Below are 17,168 nucleotides of genomic sequence, written 5' to 3'. Positions count from 1 at the left end.
GTGCTTTTCCTGGAAGCCACACAGTAACATTACAAGCAGCAGTGTCAACACCTTCAAAATGTATGCTTAAAATTAATACCAATGGAGTATTCTCTCCCCCGCGCAGATTTCAAAGACTTACTGCTCTCACCCCTTTTCAGGCAGGTTGAGGGCCTGAGGCACTTGCCATTAATTCATTGTTCAGACACAATCTTCTAAAATTCTATTACATTCTTAAGGAATTACAAGACTGTTTTCCAGTTATCGCTGCCTGGGACTGGACAGAGAACGAACAGCACTAAAGCATTCAGGCACACACGGAATCCCGAGGGACTAATGTTCCAGTCAGGCAGAACCATCAGTAGCTTTTAGTCAGTGTTGTGACTGGGATTCATAGCAATTTACTGGACTAGAATCAGGTGGATATTTTCCTCTTAGTTTCCAGAGAAAGATGATCTGCAAAATCTTCCAGGATAAAAAGGTGGGGAAACATCCCCGAGGCAGAACTGGCTTTGCTGGCCAACCTCAGCACAAAGCAAGTCCCCCATATAGCCCTCCCCTCAACAGGTGGCACTGTCAAATGAAAACCTAATACCACTATAGAAATCCATGGCACGCCCACACCTTGAATACTGCATGCAGTTCTGATTGCCCCATCTCAAAAAAAAAATGATTAGGGGTATGGAATAGCTTCCACAGGAAAGATTAAAAAGTATGGGACTATGCAGTGTACAGAAGAGATGATTGAGGGAGGGAGGTTATGATAGAAATCTATAAAATCATGAATGGTGTGGAGAAAAAGTGTAGTTTACCCCCTCTACTTAACACAAGAACTAGGTCACCCAGAGAAATTAATAGGCAGCAGGTTTAAAACAAACATAAGGAAATATTTCTTCACACAATGCAGTCAACCTGTGGAACTTGTTGCCATGGGATACCGGGAAGGCCAAAAGTATAACTAGGTTAAAAAAAAAAAGCTTTAGATAACTTCATGGAGGAGAGCTATTAGCCTAGATGCCCAGGGATGCAACCCTGTGCTCTGGGTGTCCCTAAACCTCTGACTGCCCGAAGCTGGGACTGGACGACAGCAGATGGATCACTCAGTTGCCCTGTTCTGTTCATTCCCTATGAAGCATCTGGCGCTGGCCAGTGTCAGAAGACAGGATAATGGGCTAGATGGACCATTGTTCTGGCCCAGTATGGCTGTTCTTATGTCTTCACTCTGGGAAAAAAAGGTATGTTTTTAATGCAAGATGTCTTCAGCAGGATTTCAACTTGAGATAGGTAAGACCGTCTGTCTTTTTCCCCACAAGTGAGCAGGCAGACACACCTTTTTTCATAGTGAAGACCTTTTTTCATAGAAGAAGTTCATGTTAACTTTGCCTATACTCGCACACTTAGTGGTGCATTCAATATGGGCAAAGGATGAGTGCCTTATACTCACTGCTTGTCAAGGTAAAAACACTTTGCAAATAGATCTCTGAAATAAAGAGACTCCACCAGAGTCTGGTGCTGGTTCACTCAAATTACAGAGAAAACGCCATCAGCCCGCTGAACTCAAGTGAAACCTACTTTTCCTTCCTCCCTAACTTCTTCTGTATTGCAGGAGTTGTTTTGCTTTCAAAGTGCTGATTAATCAGTTAAGTTAATAACTAACATCTGCAATGCATTTTACTAACTTCCAGTTACCAAATTTAAATTATTTTTATTTTCAGAAGAGTTTGGCCAACATTTTATATCTTCTTGAGGTTTTCTTTGAAAAAGGATGTCAAGGTCCAAATTATCTTTTGTGTGTGAGGGTTTCAATTGCTTGATCCAAAGTGAAAAGCAAGACAAAATAATTCCTAATTATATTTTTAATCCCATACAATTTTTTTTTAAACGAAGAAGGCGCTAGCTCCATTGTCAGCTGATTACAAGCATCATGGGGGAAGATCAAAGCTGCAGTCAGACATGGGGAGCAGCAGGAAATTTCTACAGCTTTAAGGTAAGTTCTGTATTTTGTTTTAGTGTGAAAATCTATGGAATTCTTCTATTTCTTACCTTAAAAGAGCTCTGGAAATCGCTCACTGTTCTCTCTCTCTCTGGTAGCATTGCTGTCTTCCTGTCTGGATACACATCATTAAAATGGCAGCCCCCAGCAGGAACACAACTTGGCAGCTGTGTCCAGTTTTGGGCCCCACACTACAAGAAGGATGTGGAAAAATTGGAAAGAATCCAGCAGAGGGCAACAAAAATGATTAAGGGGCCAGAGCACATGACCTACGAGGAAAGGGTGAGGGAACTGGGATTATTTAGCCTGCAGAAGAGAAGAATGGGGGCGAGAGGGGAGGGGATTTGATAGCTGCTTTCAACTACCTGAAAGAGGGTTCCTAAGAGGATGGATTTAGACTGTTCTCAGTCGTACCAGATGACAGAACAAGGAGTAATGGTCTCAAGTTGCAGAGGGGGAGGTTTAGATTGGATATTAGGAAAAACTTTTTCGCTAGGAGGGTGGTGAAGAACTGGAATGGGTTACCTAAGGAAGTGGTGGAATCTCCTTCCTTAGAAGTTTTTAAGGTCAGGCTTGACAAAGCCCTGGCTGGGATGATTTAGTTGGGGATTGGGTCCTGCTTTGGGGTGGGGTGGGGTGGGGTGGTGGTGGTGGACTAGATGACCTCCTGAGGTCCCTTCCAACCCTGATATTCTATGATTTCATAGCAATGGAAGGGATTTGATATACGTTATTTTAAAATAATGCTCTGATTTCTCTAATTTCCACAGTCTGATTTCATATTTTATGTGGAAATCTAAAGCAGCAGTAAAAACCACAGCTTTTTAAAATGCAGACCAGTCAGGCTGCAACACTGGAATTGTGTTTCGGTCACTGCGGTTCAGAACAATTTAGATCCATTTGTGGCACAGGCTATAATCACAGAAAAGAATGAAAACTGAGGCTAATAAGAATCATCAAAAGGTGATTTCACCCTATGTGGTCTGCATACATAATCTTTAGCAGCCAGGTAAGGGCAACGAGTTTGGTAAAGATAGTTTGGCAAAGAAAATCACGGATGAGTCACTGCACATTTTGATAAAATCTAGGTTTTAATCCATGTTTCTGATTTCGCCTTGATTGTGATTGTGCAAACTCCTTCCCTCCACCCCAGTCCTGCTTGGCCAGGCATCCTGGAAAGCAATTCCTTTTCTTCACACTCGTGCATGGTAGCAAGGATGGTTATTACAAGAGGTGACCAGCTAATGTAACAAGACAAAGGTTATTGGGCCGGGGGGGGAAAAATCAGTAGTCTCAAAAACTGATGCCCATGACAAAATACTCAAGTCTTCAGCAAATTGTTTTAGTGCTGCTTAAAAGATAACGCAACTAATCTTAAGTTATGAATGCGTCAAACAGGCACTGAATAAGAAAGACTTCTGTATTGTAAAGGCTTTTCAAAAAGAAATCAGACAAGGATTGGGAGTGAAAAAAACAAACCTAACAACAGAGCTGCTATCACCAGAAGGAAAAGAACTCATATGCTGGGCTTTCTTCTCTCTTAGGTTCTCCTGCATATCTAATAATAGAAAGAGTCTCTCTCAGATGCCCCTGGTTGCTTTCCAGTGCTCCCTGCTCTCTGAAGGTCTCCAACAATATTGTCTGTAATGCAAAATTTGTAAGATATTTGGGAACTCAGAAGGTAAATGAAAACAGACTGGATCCCTCCCTCACCTTCTCACAAAAAAGCTTTAACAGAAATCTTTCAGGAGGCCCCAAAATTAATCTTCCCCCAGTGAGTGGAGAACACACACTTGCATCAGCCAGAAAAGGTTTCAAAAGCTTGGTAGAAAAGGCACCTTTCTGCATTAATGCAGATGCACAGAGGCTATGCAAGATTAGGGAGTCAAACTGAGGTCAGACCCCTCGTCTCTTCTCCTTACCCACTGAAAGGCTCCCTTTCCCATTGTTCTGAAAGTGTCACCCATCTAAATCAAGTTTATTTTTCCCTGTGCAGAAGTGTGGGGAGCTCTCCTCTGGGATTAGAAGCTGAGGGCTGAGGCTTTGTGGAAGCTTGGGGGAACACATAATCTTCTGGCACAGGGAGTTGCCTTTGCTGGCCAGTTTCTCCAATTCTACGGTTTGTGTGTGTTCAGGCATCCCTGAATCCTTGATTCAACAAACTTTTGAAAAAAAAAAACAAAACCTCACCACAAAACCTCTCCATCAAGCTACTAAACATTATTCCCATGCTTGGGAACAAATGTTTTGGGAAACCAATGTCAGCAAAGAGTTGTTTTCAATAACCATTGCAGTGACTGACTTTTCAGAGGCCAGGCCAATCCCCCTTCATCTTTCCAGTGAAGTCTCACCACATCACTTACAGGCCCTCAAGTTGGCTGGATTCCCAGTGTTGATATAAAAGCCTGCACCCAGCTTCCTGCTGATGTAGGGAGAGGCAGTGAAAACCATAACAGAATTCTCAGCCAACCCTGTTGGACATGCTGCAGAAAGTCTCCCTCTTGCTATCTCCTGCCTTTTAATAAGTGAGATGTAATGAAGGTAGTGAAGGAAAATAGCAAGGGAAAACATTTAGGGGAAAAAGGCAAGACCAGAAACAGAGTGTCTTTAGGCATCGGATATGCAAGGTAAGAACACTGCCAAGATAGTATAAATATCACATGTCATTCCAGGAGCTATACCAATGATTTTTTAAAAATCAAGTCACCTCACTTCCTCTATCTTCCCTCGGATACTTTAGTAATTAAAGCCAATAAAAGCAGTAAGTCTTTCCACATCTCTTAGTTTTTATTCTGAGGAACTGCATTTCTATTGTGCTTCTTTGTTTTTGCAACCATAATAATGGAACGTATTTACTGGCTGCAGCAACAAAGACTGTAGAGGTATCTGTCCTTATTCATCCTCAGTAAAATCAGGATGTGGTAATGGGAATAGATTTGTATCTCCCTCAAATAATTCTTCCATCAGATTTGTGCCTCCAGCCTGGAAGTCTGCAGTATTCTATTCTCTCGTATATTGGATACATTCTCTATTACTGGTTACATAACCAAATCACTCAGACAGTCAACAATTCTAGTTGACGTTAATAAGAAATCAGTTACTAATTGTGAGCTGCTGAGTTAAAAACAATGAACATGATCATTATTAAAATATCCAAAGCTTAAACTACACATACATTTATTACACATCTGGAGGAAATACACACATCCCTAAGGATCCTTTTGCTAGGGCTAGATTTCCTGGAATTTGCCAGCAGTGAAGAATCTAATAAACACCTTGTCAATCACAGTAGGCAACAACAGTGGGTTAGGTCCCTAAAAGCATTTACCAGCTGCATGTTATGTGCTCTGCAATGACTGACTACCAAATAGTCAGTTTGCCTTCTAGTCTTAGCTTCACCCACTTTGAACTTGTACACCTGCTGGAACAACTCCCAGAGGAAGGAGTAACTTAAGCCCAACACTGATTTAATCTATCCCGCCAGGTATAGGAGATAGCTACTTCTAATTAGAAAACACTAATATACTCCTAATTATGTAATGCCAGCTAGTGATATAAGCCCTGTTTGCATAAGGAATGGCACCAAGCCAGATATAACCATATTCAGCATCAATTGTGGGTTAATAGGATTGCAACAGAACAAGGAAAATAAAGTTGTATCCAGTACAGTCCACACTTCCAATATACAGGTTTGCTAGGTTTGCCCTCTTCTCTGTTCTTGTCTACCAAGACTTGTTCCTTGTTAGCTGTTGTACAGCATAGACACCAAAGTGCTTTAGCAAATGGAGTATCATCCCCATTCTAAAGACAGGGAAACTGAGTCAGAGGGAGGTGAAGTAACTTGCCTCAGAGGAAACAGCCCTGGGGCAGGACCAGAAATAAAACCTAAGTCTCCTGTCTTCCAGTCTAATGCCTTCAACACTGGACCAGTTTCTCCTCTGTATTAGAACTCCTGACTGAAGGCAAGAATTTGTCTGAACATTGGGTCCTTTCATTACTTCAATGCTGAAAGCAGGAGGATGTATTTCAGTGTCCCTTGAGGGCTGCAAGTGCCCCTCCACTGCCTATACCCTGTCCCCAATTTTTGAGATTCATATACTATGGTGGCCAAAAAGATGTAGTCAGGAGCTCAGAGCATTTGAAAATAAAAATGAGTTTCAGGGAGGTAGAACAGCAGCAAAGGTGAACCATGTCCCTTTGTCAGAGGGTAGCACATCACTGAGAGGCTTCACTTCTATTTTAGGACCGAGCACCGCTGATCAGCTTTCAAAACTGCTTAGAAAAAATCAAGGAGGCTGTTAGAATTTCAAAAGAACGCCAAGGATTTGACCACAGCAGGGACACAAGTGGGAGTATGCTTTTTTTTTTTTTGTGGGGGGAGAGAGAAACAAGAACCCAGCTTACTCCACTATTGGTCTCTGTTTTTGACAAAAACATGTTTCTCGTCACATGCAGCCTGACAAGAATTTGCCCCCAGGGAAAGACAAACTCTGGCTAGAAGAGGGCTCAGACAGGATTACATGCAGAACAAAAAGGTCAGGCTTTTAGTCTGTGTGTGGGGCACATGCTGGTTTGTGGTATAAAACACAATTTTGCTATGGAAGGTTCTTGAAATGCCAGCAACAGAAAACAAGCAACAGGAGAGGGAGCTGCTGTACTTTCAAACAAAAACACCTGTCACTCCTGACTGACGGAGTCTGGTGGCATCTCAGGTCACTGGAAACATGTGGGAGCTTTGCCTGCTAATGCCTCAGATGGCAGGGATGTGCCCTGAGCACAGCACACAGGAGGGGTCAGCCACCAAGACACCCGTGCTACATGCTCAGAGATCTCCATCCTGCTCTCCTCTCTCCCCTGGGAAATACAGCGTCTGAAGCAATGTCTCACCATGCTTCCTCTTTGCAAACGCTCTGATGCTTTCATCTTCCCACTTTTCTGAACCCTGCCAGGACACCACTGCTGCTTTGCTGAAAGGTTACTAGCTGGCTGGCACGTTCATCCGTCCCTACAAACAAAACATCTAGCAGTAAGTTTAACAAGGCTGAGGAGTAAAAGCTGAGTGCTGGAGCAAGTTATGTTTCCATAGGTCCAAGGTGCATGAGGGACTAGTAAATCAATTAACCTAATTAAAACCTTATCACCATATATCCTAGTTCCTTTTTAGACCAGTGAGTGACTTCCATGTGGAACAAGATGGCTCAATTGTGTCTTTCGCACTTTCTTCCTACCAGGCAGAAGCGAGATTAATTGATTTTTTTTAAAAAAACAGGCATCCATGACATTTACCATCGGAGCAGCCAGACTGAATCAAGCCCTTGCTCCATCTATTCCCTTATCCTGCCTCCAACAGCAGCCAGGACAGAGGCTTCAGAGGAAGGCATAACAATCCTTGTGGACGACAGTTACAGAATAATCTGCCGTAGGGAAAGTTTCTCTGGGCTTATGTCCTGAACTATGAGGGTTTAATACGATTATTTTTAATCCTATATTATATATAAAACTGTGGATGCTCTAATTATCCACATAAATGTCTAATTCTTTTTCAAAAACCTGTTAGAATTCTGGCCTCAGTATCAGCTCACCGGGTTAATTAAATGCATTTCCTTTTGTCGGTGTTAAATTTGCTGCTTTTCGATGTTACAGAATGTCCCATGTTCTTGTATTATGAGAAAGGGTAAGAGGCATGTGATTTACCTGCTCTATAGTCACCATTCTATACTCCCTCTTAGTCATCTCCTCTCTAAAGTGAGCAGTTCCAAATCCAACAAGACACATACTCCAGGAACAACAGATCCTCTACAGAGAGGAGGATTAGCTGTTTATGGGATGAAATGGCTAAATGGTCTCTGCACCAAATCAAAACGGAAAAGCACCCAAGAGATACAGCTCATGTGGAATACTTCAAATAGGACTGTCAAAGCTAGGAGCACTCCCCACAGAAGTCACCTTGTTCAAATTGCTACAAAATCATCCCTGTTAGAGAGCCCTCTCATGTCCTGGACCTCGAATGCTGTTATGTTCTCTGACGTGCCAGACTTAGTCACCGAAAGGGCTAAAACCCAAATGGAAACTCCCATTAATTCCTAGCCCTCTCTCCCACCCGACAGGGCACAGGTGAGTGGAGGGAAGTCTCCTTCCCACCCCTTTTTTGGCCTAAGTCTGTGTTGATTTCAGCCCATAGGCACTTGATATGAACAGATTAGCTGGGAGGGGCTAGAATGCTGTGTGCGGCTGCAGGGGGGTGGAGGTACATAGGAGAAAAGATATTTAAGATGCTGAGAGAGACAGACTTCCAGAGTGCACAGACTCCTACAGGAAAGGGCTGCAGAAGTCCCCTTTAGACTCCACCTTCACTGAGAGAGAGGGGGAGAGAAACAGAGTTAGGGCACCAGCGTGCTGTAGCACTTTCAGAAGAGTTTCATACGTGCCCCTGCTGCGCTCACAGCATCTGCAGTGGACTCAGCCAGAGAACTCAGGAGTTCTCACTGCTGAGAGTGAAAATGCCAGTGAAAGTCTCTATGCAACTGGCATGGCTCTGTGTTATCACCTTGTCCTTGGCCATCTACCCAGCGTGGCTGCAGAAGCCTCCCAAGAGGAGAACAACCAGCGGGAACACCCAGCCCAAACTGATGGGCTGCTGCGATGAGATGAAAGACCTCAAGCTGCAGATAGCCAACCTGAGCACCATGCTGGGCGCGCTGAGCAAGAAGCAGGAAGACGACTGGGTGAATGTGGTTATGCAGGTGATGGAGCTGGAAGGGAGCACCAAGCAGATGGAGTCCCGGCTCCTCGATGCCGAGAGCAAGTACTCCGAAATTAACAGCCAGATAGACATCATGCAGCTGCAGGCAGCCCAGACGGTCACACAAACCTCAGCTGGTAAGGACGGAGCCTCTAAGCTCCCAAATGCGCCTCTTAATGCAGAACCCCAACTAACCACCAACTTTTAACCTATGCTAGCATGTCCCATTAACACAGCTGATGACTGTGCCTACTGAATGCCAGTCTACCCAGTGCACTTCTGCAGACACAACAGCGCAAAAAGCTGCCAGGTTTATTTGGCCAGAAATCCACAGATCCAGTTAGCAGTTTACTATCAGATATGCTCTCTGTTAAGGGTTGGGGGAGCAGAACAGATCCTGCAATTGCAGTGAGATGGACTCATTTAATACCCCCCCCACCCGCCCCGTGCCCCAAAGTACTATGATCCCAATCTGAATAAAGAGGCAGTCAGTTTGTGTGGGAAAACCTCTAGCAATAATATGCCCACATCCTCCAGAACACTGGTAGGGGATCAAGGTTTAGTTAAACAACTGGAGTCACTTCTAAGAACCATTGCTGATGCAACACCATCTTTATGCCTGTCTGATCCAGAATAAAATTAAGACATCTTTGGAATAATAATTCTCAGAAATCCAAGGGTGTAGATTATGCAAAATCCCTGATATAACACAAACACATTTCAATAGTTTAAAATTCTCCCTCCTTCCCTGGTATAGTGCTGCAGGAAAGTTTCACAGCACATTTGCTTTGGATTTGCTGAGGAAAGTCTACTCCAAAGGGAACCCATTCCAACAAGGTTAAAATTCCTTCTAAAGACTACTATTGCCTGGAGTGATTGTATGTGCTAAACACCTTAATTCTGGGTCTGTTTTACAATGGGGAAAAAAAAGAAAATCTCAAACCACCAGTGTTTACTAAGTTCTGCTTAAGGAAAAGGTTTAATGTCATTAGTTTGGAAACACTGCTCACTATTTCTATCGTCTTAAATAAACAGAAGTGTTTTACTGTAATGAGTCTCATCAGGGGTATAGTAACGCCGCAATGTGGTTTTGTAAAACAAAGCAGCACACAGAGAAAGCCAGCCAAGTAGGGACTTGAGCAGCCAGATGCAGGGAATTCATGCCACCAGGTGAAAGTCATTCACCCTGCAATATGCTGAAAAAACTGTCAGGAGGGATGACTCCTCCCCCCAGCTAGCTTCTCTCCCCTCCCGTGTGCACCACCTACCCTCAATCAGCTCCTATCCAGAGAGGAAGGGGGGCTGGCAAGGCTGAGATTCAGATGAGCTAAATGCCATCCCCGCCATCGCAAACTGTGATACAGAAACTATCGCGCAATGTGTTTTATTCACAAACTCAGCTCATCTGCCCAACCGCATGATCTGCACAGGCGGCTGATCTTGCCTTTCTGTCAGGCAGGGACCTGTGTATGAAGGGACATTTTATTCACGCTGGTAATTTTCATACAAAACAGAGATGGCTGCGAAGGCTGGAGCTTTGCGCACTCCAGTAAGAGGTTAGGAGGCTATAAAGGTAACAGATAATGGACGCTGTTCTGATTCTGCTAGTTACACATACAAGCCATTTGTTTCCTTGTATAGCACAGCATCTCTGTCCTTCACGCTTAGCCCTTTCCTCCCCAGGTCCAGAATAGAGCTCTTCAGAGCTGCCCCATGTTAGTCTCCCTCACCCTACCATCATCTACGCCCCGAGACTGTGGCCACCACACAAGAGCTTCAGGCACAAGGAGCCCCCCACAGATTCACTTCAGAGCAGGCCAGAGGCGTCGCTATTGAGCCCCTGGCACTTCCTCCCTCTCAAAAGTGCTGCTTTCAAAGTACCCCCACCTCCTGACGGGTGGGAGAAGAGAGACAAGACTGCATGCTGTAAAGTGCTAATGCAGCCCCCCCCCGAGCCAAGCACAAAGCCACTTCCTTGTACATTTTATAACCAAGCCAGAGATGACTAAATTACATTCAGCATTCTTTCCTGGGTGCTAGAATTTTAATGCCATCGTATTGTGCTAAGCAGCCACAGAAAGGGTTAAATCTTCATTTGCGTAGTGGAAAGATATTTTAAAGCACGCAAAAGTATTTCCTCCAGTTGTAGTAATGGATTATTTCACCATCTGCAAATACTGTACCTAGCCCTAGACATGCAATGGGGCTTTGCAATTTGCTTCAAGGCTCATAACCACCCATCCAGCACCAGCCTGATCATCTCTCTCGTTTTTAACAAGTGCCGTCTCATTTCGTGGGCTTTCCAGTTCCTATGAGGAGTATTTTCTGTTTGGGGGCTGAAGACAAAAGGCTTAGAAATCCCACATCCCACAGAAAGCACCTCATGTTCCAGTGCTGCCGCCTCTCTCTCTCACATGCAAACCTGACCAGCTCCAATACCGCTGCCATACAGCTCATCTAGAGTTGAGCAGCCCCAGGCACTGATCAAAGCTACACTGTTCCATGCACACATCACACCCCAGGCAGATTTTTCTCCACCCTTTCGCACTTCACTGGAGATGCAACAAAATGGCCCCTTTGAATGTTTATCTCAAGCCTTCGAGGACACACACCTGCAGTAGGTGGGTCCTTCTCCTGCTCAGCATCTTACTTCCTGTGTTTGATTCAAGTAGATGCTGTCTACGACTGCTCATCCCTTTACCAGAAGAATTACAGAATCTCCGGTGTTTACAAGCTGCCTCCAGATGAATTCTTGGGGAGCCCTGATGTAGAGGTAAGAATGCTGTGCATACACAGTGCATGCCTTCGGTTCTAGCAGAGCTTCCTCAATACTGTACAGTTGGAAAACACTTAGAGTGAAGTCCAGTTTTTACAGTGTCGGAGGGAGGGAGATGGCATATTACATTTAAAATCCCTACAGAATCTTATATAGTAGGGATGGAAAGGGTACATTGGAGAGAGAAAAGCTCAGAGCAAATCAGGTTTTCATGCCTCTTTGCACAAACCAACAAACTCCCTTGACAGATGAGGTTTGGTGCAGAGAGTATCCTGCCCTGCTTCCTGATCTTGTATACAATGAAATCGGAAGTGGGACCCTGTAACCCTGCTGATTGGTTAGCACTGCATCCTCTCTTGCTACAGGTGTATTGTGACATGGAGACAGACGGTGGTGGCTGGACCATCATCCAGAGGCGCAAAGTTGGCCTGATCTCTTTCAACAGAGATTGGAAACAATACAAGGAAGGTTTTGGCAATATCCGGGGAGATTTCTGGCTAGGGAATGAAAATATCTATCGGCTCTCCAGACGCCCGACCCTGCTGCGAGTAGAGCTGGAGGTAATTCACAGGTTCTCACTTCCAGCAGCAAAAGCTTCTAGTGCACAGTGGTTCTTTGGTAGAAAGTGCAATCTCCTAACAGCAATGGAGGGCTAAAGGACTCGCATATTTAGAGTCGAGAGACTAATGCGAGAGAGACATGGCAGCAACATTAGGGGCACGACAGAAGCATATTCCCCAGTGTTTACTATCGGCGTAACAGAACCTTCACGGGGCTACAGATTGGATCTTGGGTGAGCCACAGACTCTAAAGGATTCGCAGGTGAATTTTGCCCATCACTGAGGTGAACAAGATCATAGCCCAGGGTGGAGGGATTATGCTGCTGACCATCTTTTAGGGATTTAAAGATCCACAGGGATGCCCAACTACAGATTGGAGGGACTCCAGCTCACTCCTTTGGGCAGGAGTGCTGCAGAGACAGCATGCGGGGAGCAAGGAGTGCTTTGCATTGCCCGGCAGCAACTTCTCCAGTCTGTTAATGGCTGGCGACTTATTAATCAGTCCAGGTCATGACTGGAAGAACGGCAGCTGTAAGTGTAGGGCCTTGAGAGATGGGCATGGGGTAATGGACAAAATGGTGGTTTGTGGGGCTTCCAGAGAATCTAAATGGCACTCCCTGAAAAACCAACTTGAGTTAGTTCACACTTAAGATAAGACTGTAGGATGGAAGGGAAGTGTACCAGATTTCTGCGTATAGAACTTAATGTCAACGCAGACCACCTAGCAAACAAGATGCCTTGGTAATTCACCAGCCTGCTATGCTAAGTGAAAATGTGTTCATTCTCGTTTGCCATAGTGGAGTTCCTGCAGTCTAGTCTGTAGTCTCTATTTTAAAAGAGAAATTAACTATTGAAAACTCAGCTAATGTGCATCCCAGGTAAACACAGCTGCCAAAGTCTGCCTAGTATTTTTATTTTATTTAAAAACAGAATCTGTTTCCTCTTCACTCCTCTAATCCTGTGGCAGGACTGGGAAGGCAACATCCGCTACGCACAATATAACCAGTTCACCCTGAGCAACGAGATGAATAGCTACCGCCTTTTCCTGGGGAACTACACCGGCAACACAGGGCATGACTCCCTAAGGTACCACAACAACACAGCCTTCAGCACCAAGGACAAGGACAACGACAAGTGCGTGGATGACTGTGCCGCGTTCCGTAAAGGTAAGGCACACAGATTCCTCCTCTGCAAATGTTTGAATGAACCATGCTATGCAACATATGGATGGCATCACGATTACAGAGTGAGATTAATCAATTGTTTTAAGTTGTTAACATTCTGATGGCAGATCAGTGAACTGATGAGTGTTTCTGGAATATGCATATGTCAGTTATCTGGACAATCTAAGAATTGAAACGGGATCTACTCAGAGCCATAATGTGTGTTATAGACATTAGTGATCCCATTGCACTTTCCACAGGAGTGCAATGGGATCACTACACAGTTGTTAAGTGTACTGTGCATCATCTATCTGCTTGGCTATCCCAGAGATGGGTGAGATTATCCCTGTGTATTTTTTATATTCAGTTATAGATGGAAGGTACTAAACAAACGTAAGATTATATATAAAATATGGGCTGCAGTGACTTGTAGAATTATTTTCATCTGGAGGTTCATGCACTTTGAGCTCTGCTCTATTCGTGTTGTAACGAGAGCCTCTGGATGGAATATTCTATTCAGCTTTTTCTACTGTGCTCATCACCAAGGTAACTGAGTGCTTCTGAACTCACTCTTTTATTTTAAATTTCTTAATACAGCCCCAATATGTAGAGGGATAAGCTTCACCTCTCTAGGCAATTATAGCCCCTAAGGGAAAAGTTTCTGAATTCAGCTGTTCTACTTTACTGTTGCCTTAGTTGCAAAGTAAACCCTCGGACAAATTGCATTCAGATGCATACTAGAGCCAACCAGCTAAGAACACTAAACAGTGTTCTCTGCTGACCTTTTGTTTTCAAAGAGGGAGAGAGGGAAGAAATGGAGATGAAACTTTCAAAGGTGCATCAAGTGCCTCAGACAAGAACTTTAACAAAGACACTGGGTTTATTTGGCTACATCATCTTGGTGATTTGCCCTGTTCACTGCATCTCTGAACTCTCCAAAGAAGGGCTCACCAGACAGTGTGTCTTGAATTTAGCTCCTGTCCCAATGTAATGACAGCTGCCAAGGTCACAGGCTTCCAGAATGAATTCTGCACCCTAGCCCCTCTTCCACTCCTTCCCTGCAGAAGGAAAATTGTTCACTTCATGAACACAGAATGTCACTGTTAACTAAATGGTAGACAAAGGCTTTCTCTGTTTGTTTCCTGCAAGGTGGATACTGGTACAGCTGCTGCACAGATTCCAACCTGAATGGGGTTTACTACCGCAAAGGGGAACACACCAAAAACATGGATGGAATCACCTGGTACGGCTGGCACGGCTCAACCTACTCTCTGAAAAGAGTTGAGATGAAGATCCGCCCAGAGGATTTCAAACCCTAGGGGGAAGCAACACTCAACTGGAAAGCTACGGTGACACTGCTGCACTGAGGGGAAACATCCTGGAATCTCAACCAGCCACTGAAATGGTTTAACTTCATCTAGAAAGTGTGCAAACGCAAGGGCTACATACACTGACTATGCATCACACATTAGTTCTGAGGCAGACTCGGGAGAGAGGAAAGGTACCAACATTACTATGGCTCAGCCCAGTTCTCCTCTCAAGGCACTCTCCCCCACAACAGGATACATACTATGTTAGAATAGGCACATCCTGCAGGAGCAGCATCTTCAGGAAGGATATGGTGTGGTTACACTAGCACTGGGATTTACAGGGTTGCCTTATTGTTTGACCAGTTAGAGTTTAGGAAAAATTCGGCTTTTACCCTCCTTTTCGCCATCTCTGCCGTGTTTAGATTCATTGAGGGTGAATACAAATCTTGCCAAGGAAGAGAGTTTCTACCAAGACCCAAGAAACAGAGGAACGGGGCTTTTATTTCAAACCCTTCGAACACCTTAGAAATATCCACAATGAGATGTTTCTCTAGTGCATGTTAATTGGCCCATTCTCCCCACGTAGGAAAAGCTAGGTTGAGACTTTAGGCAATTGCATGTTGCACCTGCTCTTTCCTGAAGTCTCATCACCGCCTTCCAGCCACTAGTCACAGGAAAACACCCATGTAAGACTGTACTCCCAGGGAGAGACCTCAAGTCCCATCTGCTCTAGGCTATGTGGAGCTGGGAGATCTATACTAGAAAGCACATGAGGGACTGGGATGCAACTCTCTGAGCTACAATGAACTGATTTGCAACGTTACTAGTGTTCCTCTTGGAACACAGAAGGGCCATTTTGTGCCACCTCATCACACTATCAGCAAGACCAGGAGCGAACAGGGAGCAAACAGCCAGAAGCCTTTTAACATTGACACTGTATTCCAAAACACAAGGGGTGGGGTGGGGAGCTTTTAATGTTTAACTGGAAAAAGGCAGGTTAATAGAAGTGCTAGTAAACAAGGGATCAAATAATACAGAGATGATGTGTGGCTCTAATACAGCAAAGGATCCTGGATAATATTACGCACTAAGAGAAGCAATCTCGAGTGGTTTGTGTTGTCACTGGAACCCAAGTTGTATTTAAAGCTTTATTCCATCGAATCTCTATTTTATAATGCTTGATCCTGAACTTCCACCTGCTTTTAACTTTCTGTTTTTACTTAAAAGAGAATCCAGATGTGGGAAATATTTAACACTCTGCTTTATGGTTTACAAGCATAGGATTATTCACCTTGTATCAGACCTCTGGTCCATGAAGAAAGCTCTATTGCCACCAGCTGTGACCAGTATTCATGCTTTAGAGAAAGGCAAAATACAGGCACCTAGTAAATTTCGCCGTGCTGCCCACATGTCAGGGGTGGGGTGGGAGAAAAGGAGCATGTTATTCCTTTCATTACAGTATTGAAAGTTCAAAGCAATGCATCTGGGAGCAGAGCTTTCACGGAAGCCAGGGAATCCTCAAGTGCCAAGGGAAATTAGAAACCTACAAAAATCCTCCCTTGTTGGTGGGATGCCATACCCGGGAATTTCCAGGTTTGTTTTGGAGGGTTATTTTTTGTAAGCACTGCCTAAAGGTTCCACGTTGAAAACCAGCACATTCCATTTCCTTACCTAAGAGTGTCTTGAAAAAGATTGTTAAAAAGGGCAGCCACACCGTTGCTTGAATATGTAGAAAAAGACAGTTATAGTTAATATATCTATTTTTATTCACTTTACAAAAACAAAGCTTGAGCCTAATTTAAAATTTTCTGTCTTATGCGGAACGGGAGATAAAGGTTTCCTGGGAAATGTCTTATATATGTTGACTATTCATACCGTACATTGGAACAGCGTTGTATACAAATATGCAGTCTGTGCAATGGATTTTTTTTTATACCAAACTTTTCCATTTCTGTAATAAAGTCTCTCATTTTTAAGCCTGTTTTCTTCAAGTCTTGTACCTTAACCTGCTGTTTGATACAAACACTCACACAGACAGAGGGATTAAGGTCAGGAAAGGGGAATACAGCAAGTTCTGAAGCATCCTAGGGGATGCAACAGAGGCGAAGGGATGAAAGCGTATTGCAGAGAAGGCAAAAACAGCACAGCATGCTGCACAGAAGCAAATATCTGTAAAGTAAACAAAGGTGAAAGCATAAATCTAAAAGCAAGCATCTTCAGAGAGCTTAAAAATCCATCGTATAAAGACCAAAGCAACTTGTTCGAGAGGCTGTGCCCTTCCTCACACCACAGAGAACTTCGTACATTGATTCAAGAGGGAGAGAGGCTGCATATACCAATTCAAAGGGAAACATTCCTCTTAGTCCAAGCCAATGTGGAATTCTAACATACAAGGGATCTGTAGCTTTGAGTCCTGCTATCCTTTATCATTTTGATTACAGTAGCATTCACAATGTGCTATATATTGCTCGCCCATATAGGAAAACAGTAAGTTCCTTTAAAAGAATAATTGTTTAATAGCATATTGCAGACTTGTACCTTTCTGTCCCACCTAAAGCCCTACAACAATTTATTTCCCTCATCTCCCCACTCGAGTGATCTCTTGAAAGAAGATTTAACAAAGTGCAGTAAGAAACTTGCTCATG

At 43.9% G+C, this 17,168-nt stretch overlaps 2 protein-coding genes across 4 annotated transcripts in view; one reads left to right on the top strand and one right to left on the bottom strand.

Annotated features, from left to right (window-relative positions):
• MTOR (mechanistic target of rapamycin kinase) overlaps positions 1-17,168 on the bottom strand; it is a 101,097-nt gene that overhangs the window by 50,789 nt on the left and 33,140 nt on the right. The gene's annotated exons all lie outside the window — the stretch shown is intronic.
• On the top strand, positions 8,281-16,409 carry ANGPTL7 (angiopoietin like 7). 2 transcript variants are annotated; one of them, XM_039509595.1, is made up of 5 exons: positions 8,281-8,851; positions 11,387-11,487; positions 11,856-12,050; positions 13,018-13,216; positions 14,363-16,409. In XM_039509595.1, exons 1-5 carry the CDS (start codon positions 8,473-8,475, stop codon positions 14,530-14,532), a joined length of 1,044 nt encoding a protein of 347 aa, XP_039365529.1. In that variant the 5' UTR covers positions 8,281-8,472; the 3' UTR covers positions 14,533-16,409. The 2 variants fall into 2 exon arrangements, with proteins under 2 accessions (XP_039365529.1, XP_039365528.1); XM_039509594.1 differs by having other exon boundaries at positions 11,384-11,487.

Source organism: Mauremys reevesii, linkage group 21 (genome assembly GCF_016161935.1).
Source record: "Mauremys reevesii isolate NIE-2019 linkage group 21, ASM1616193v1, whole genome shotgun sequence".
NCBI classification, from domain to species: Eukaryota; Metazoa; Chordata; order Testudines; family Geoemydidae; genus Mauremys; species Mauremys reevesii.
Note: the sequence above shows the minus strand (reverse complement) of the source record. Positions and strands in the feature narration are given on the sequence as shown.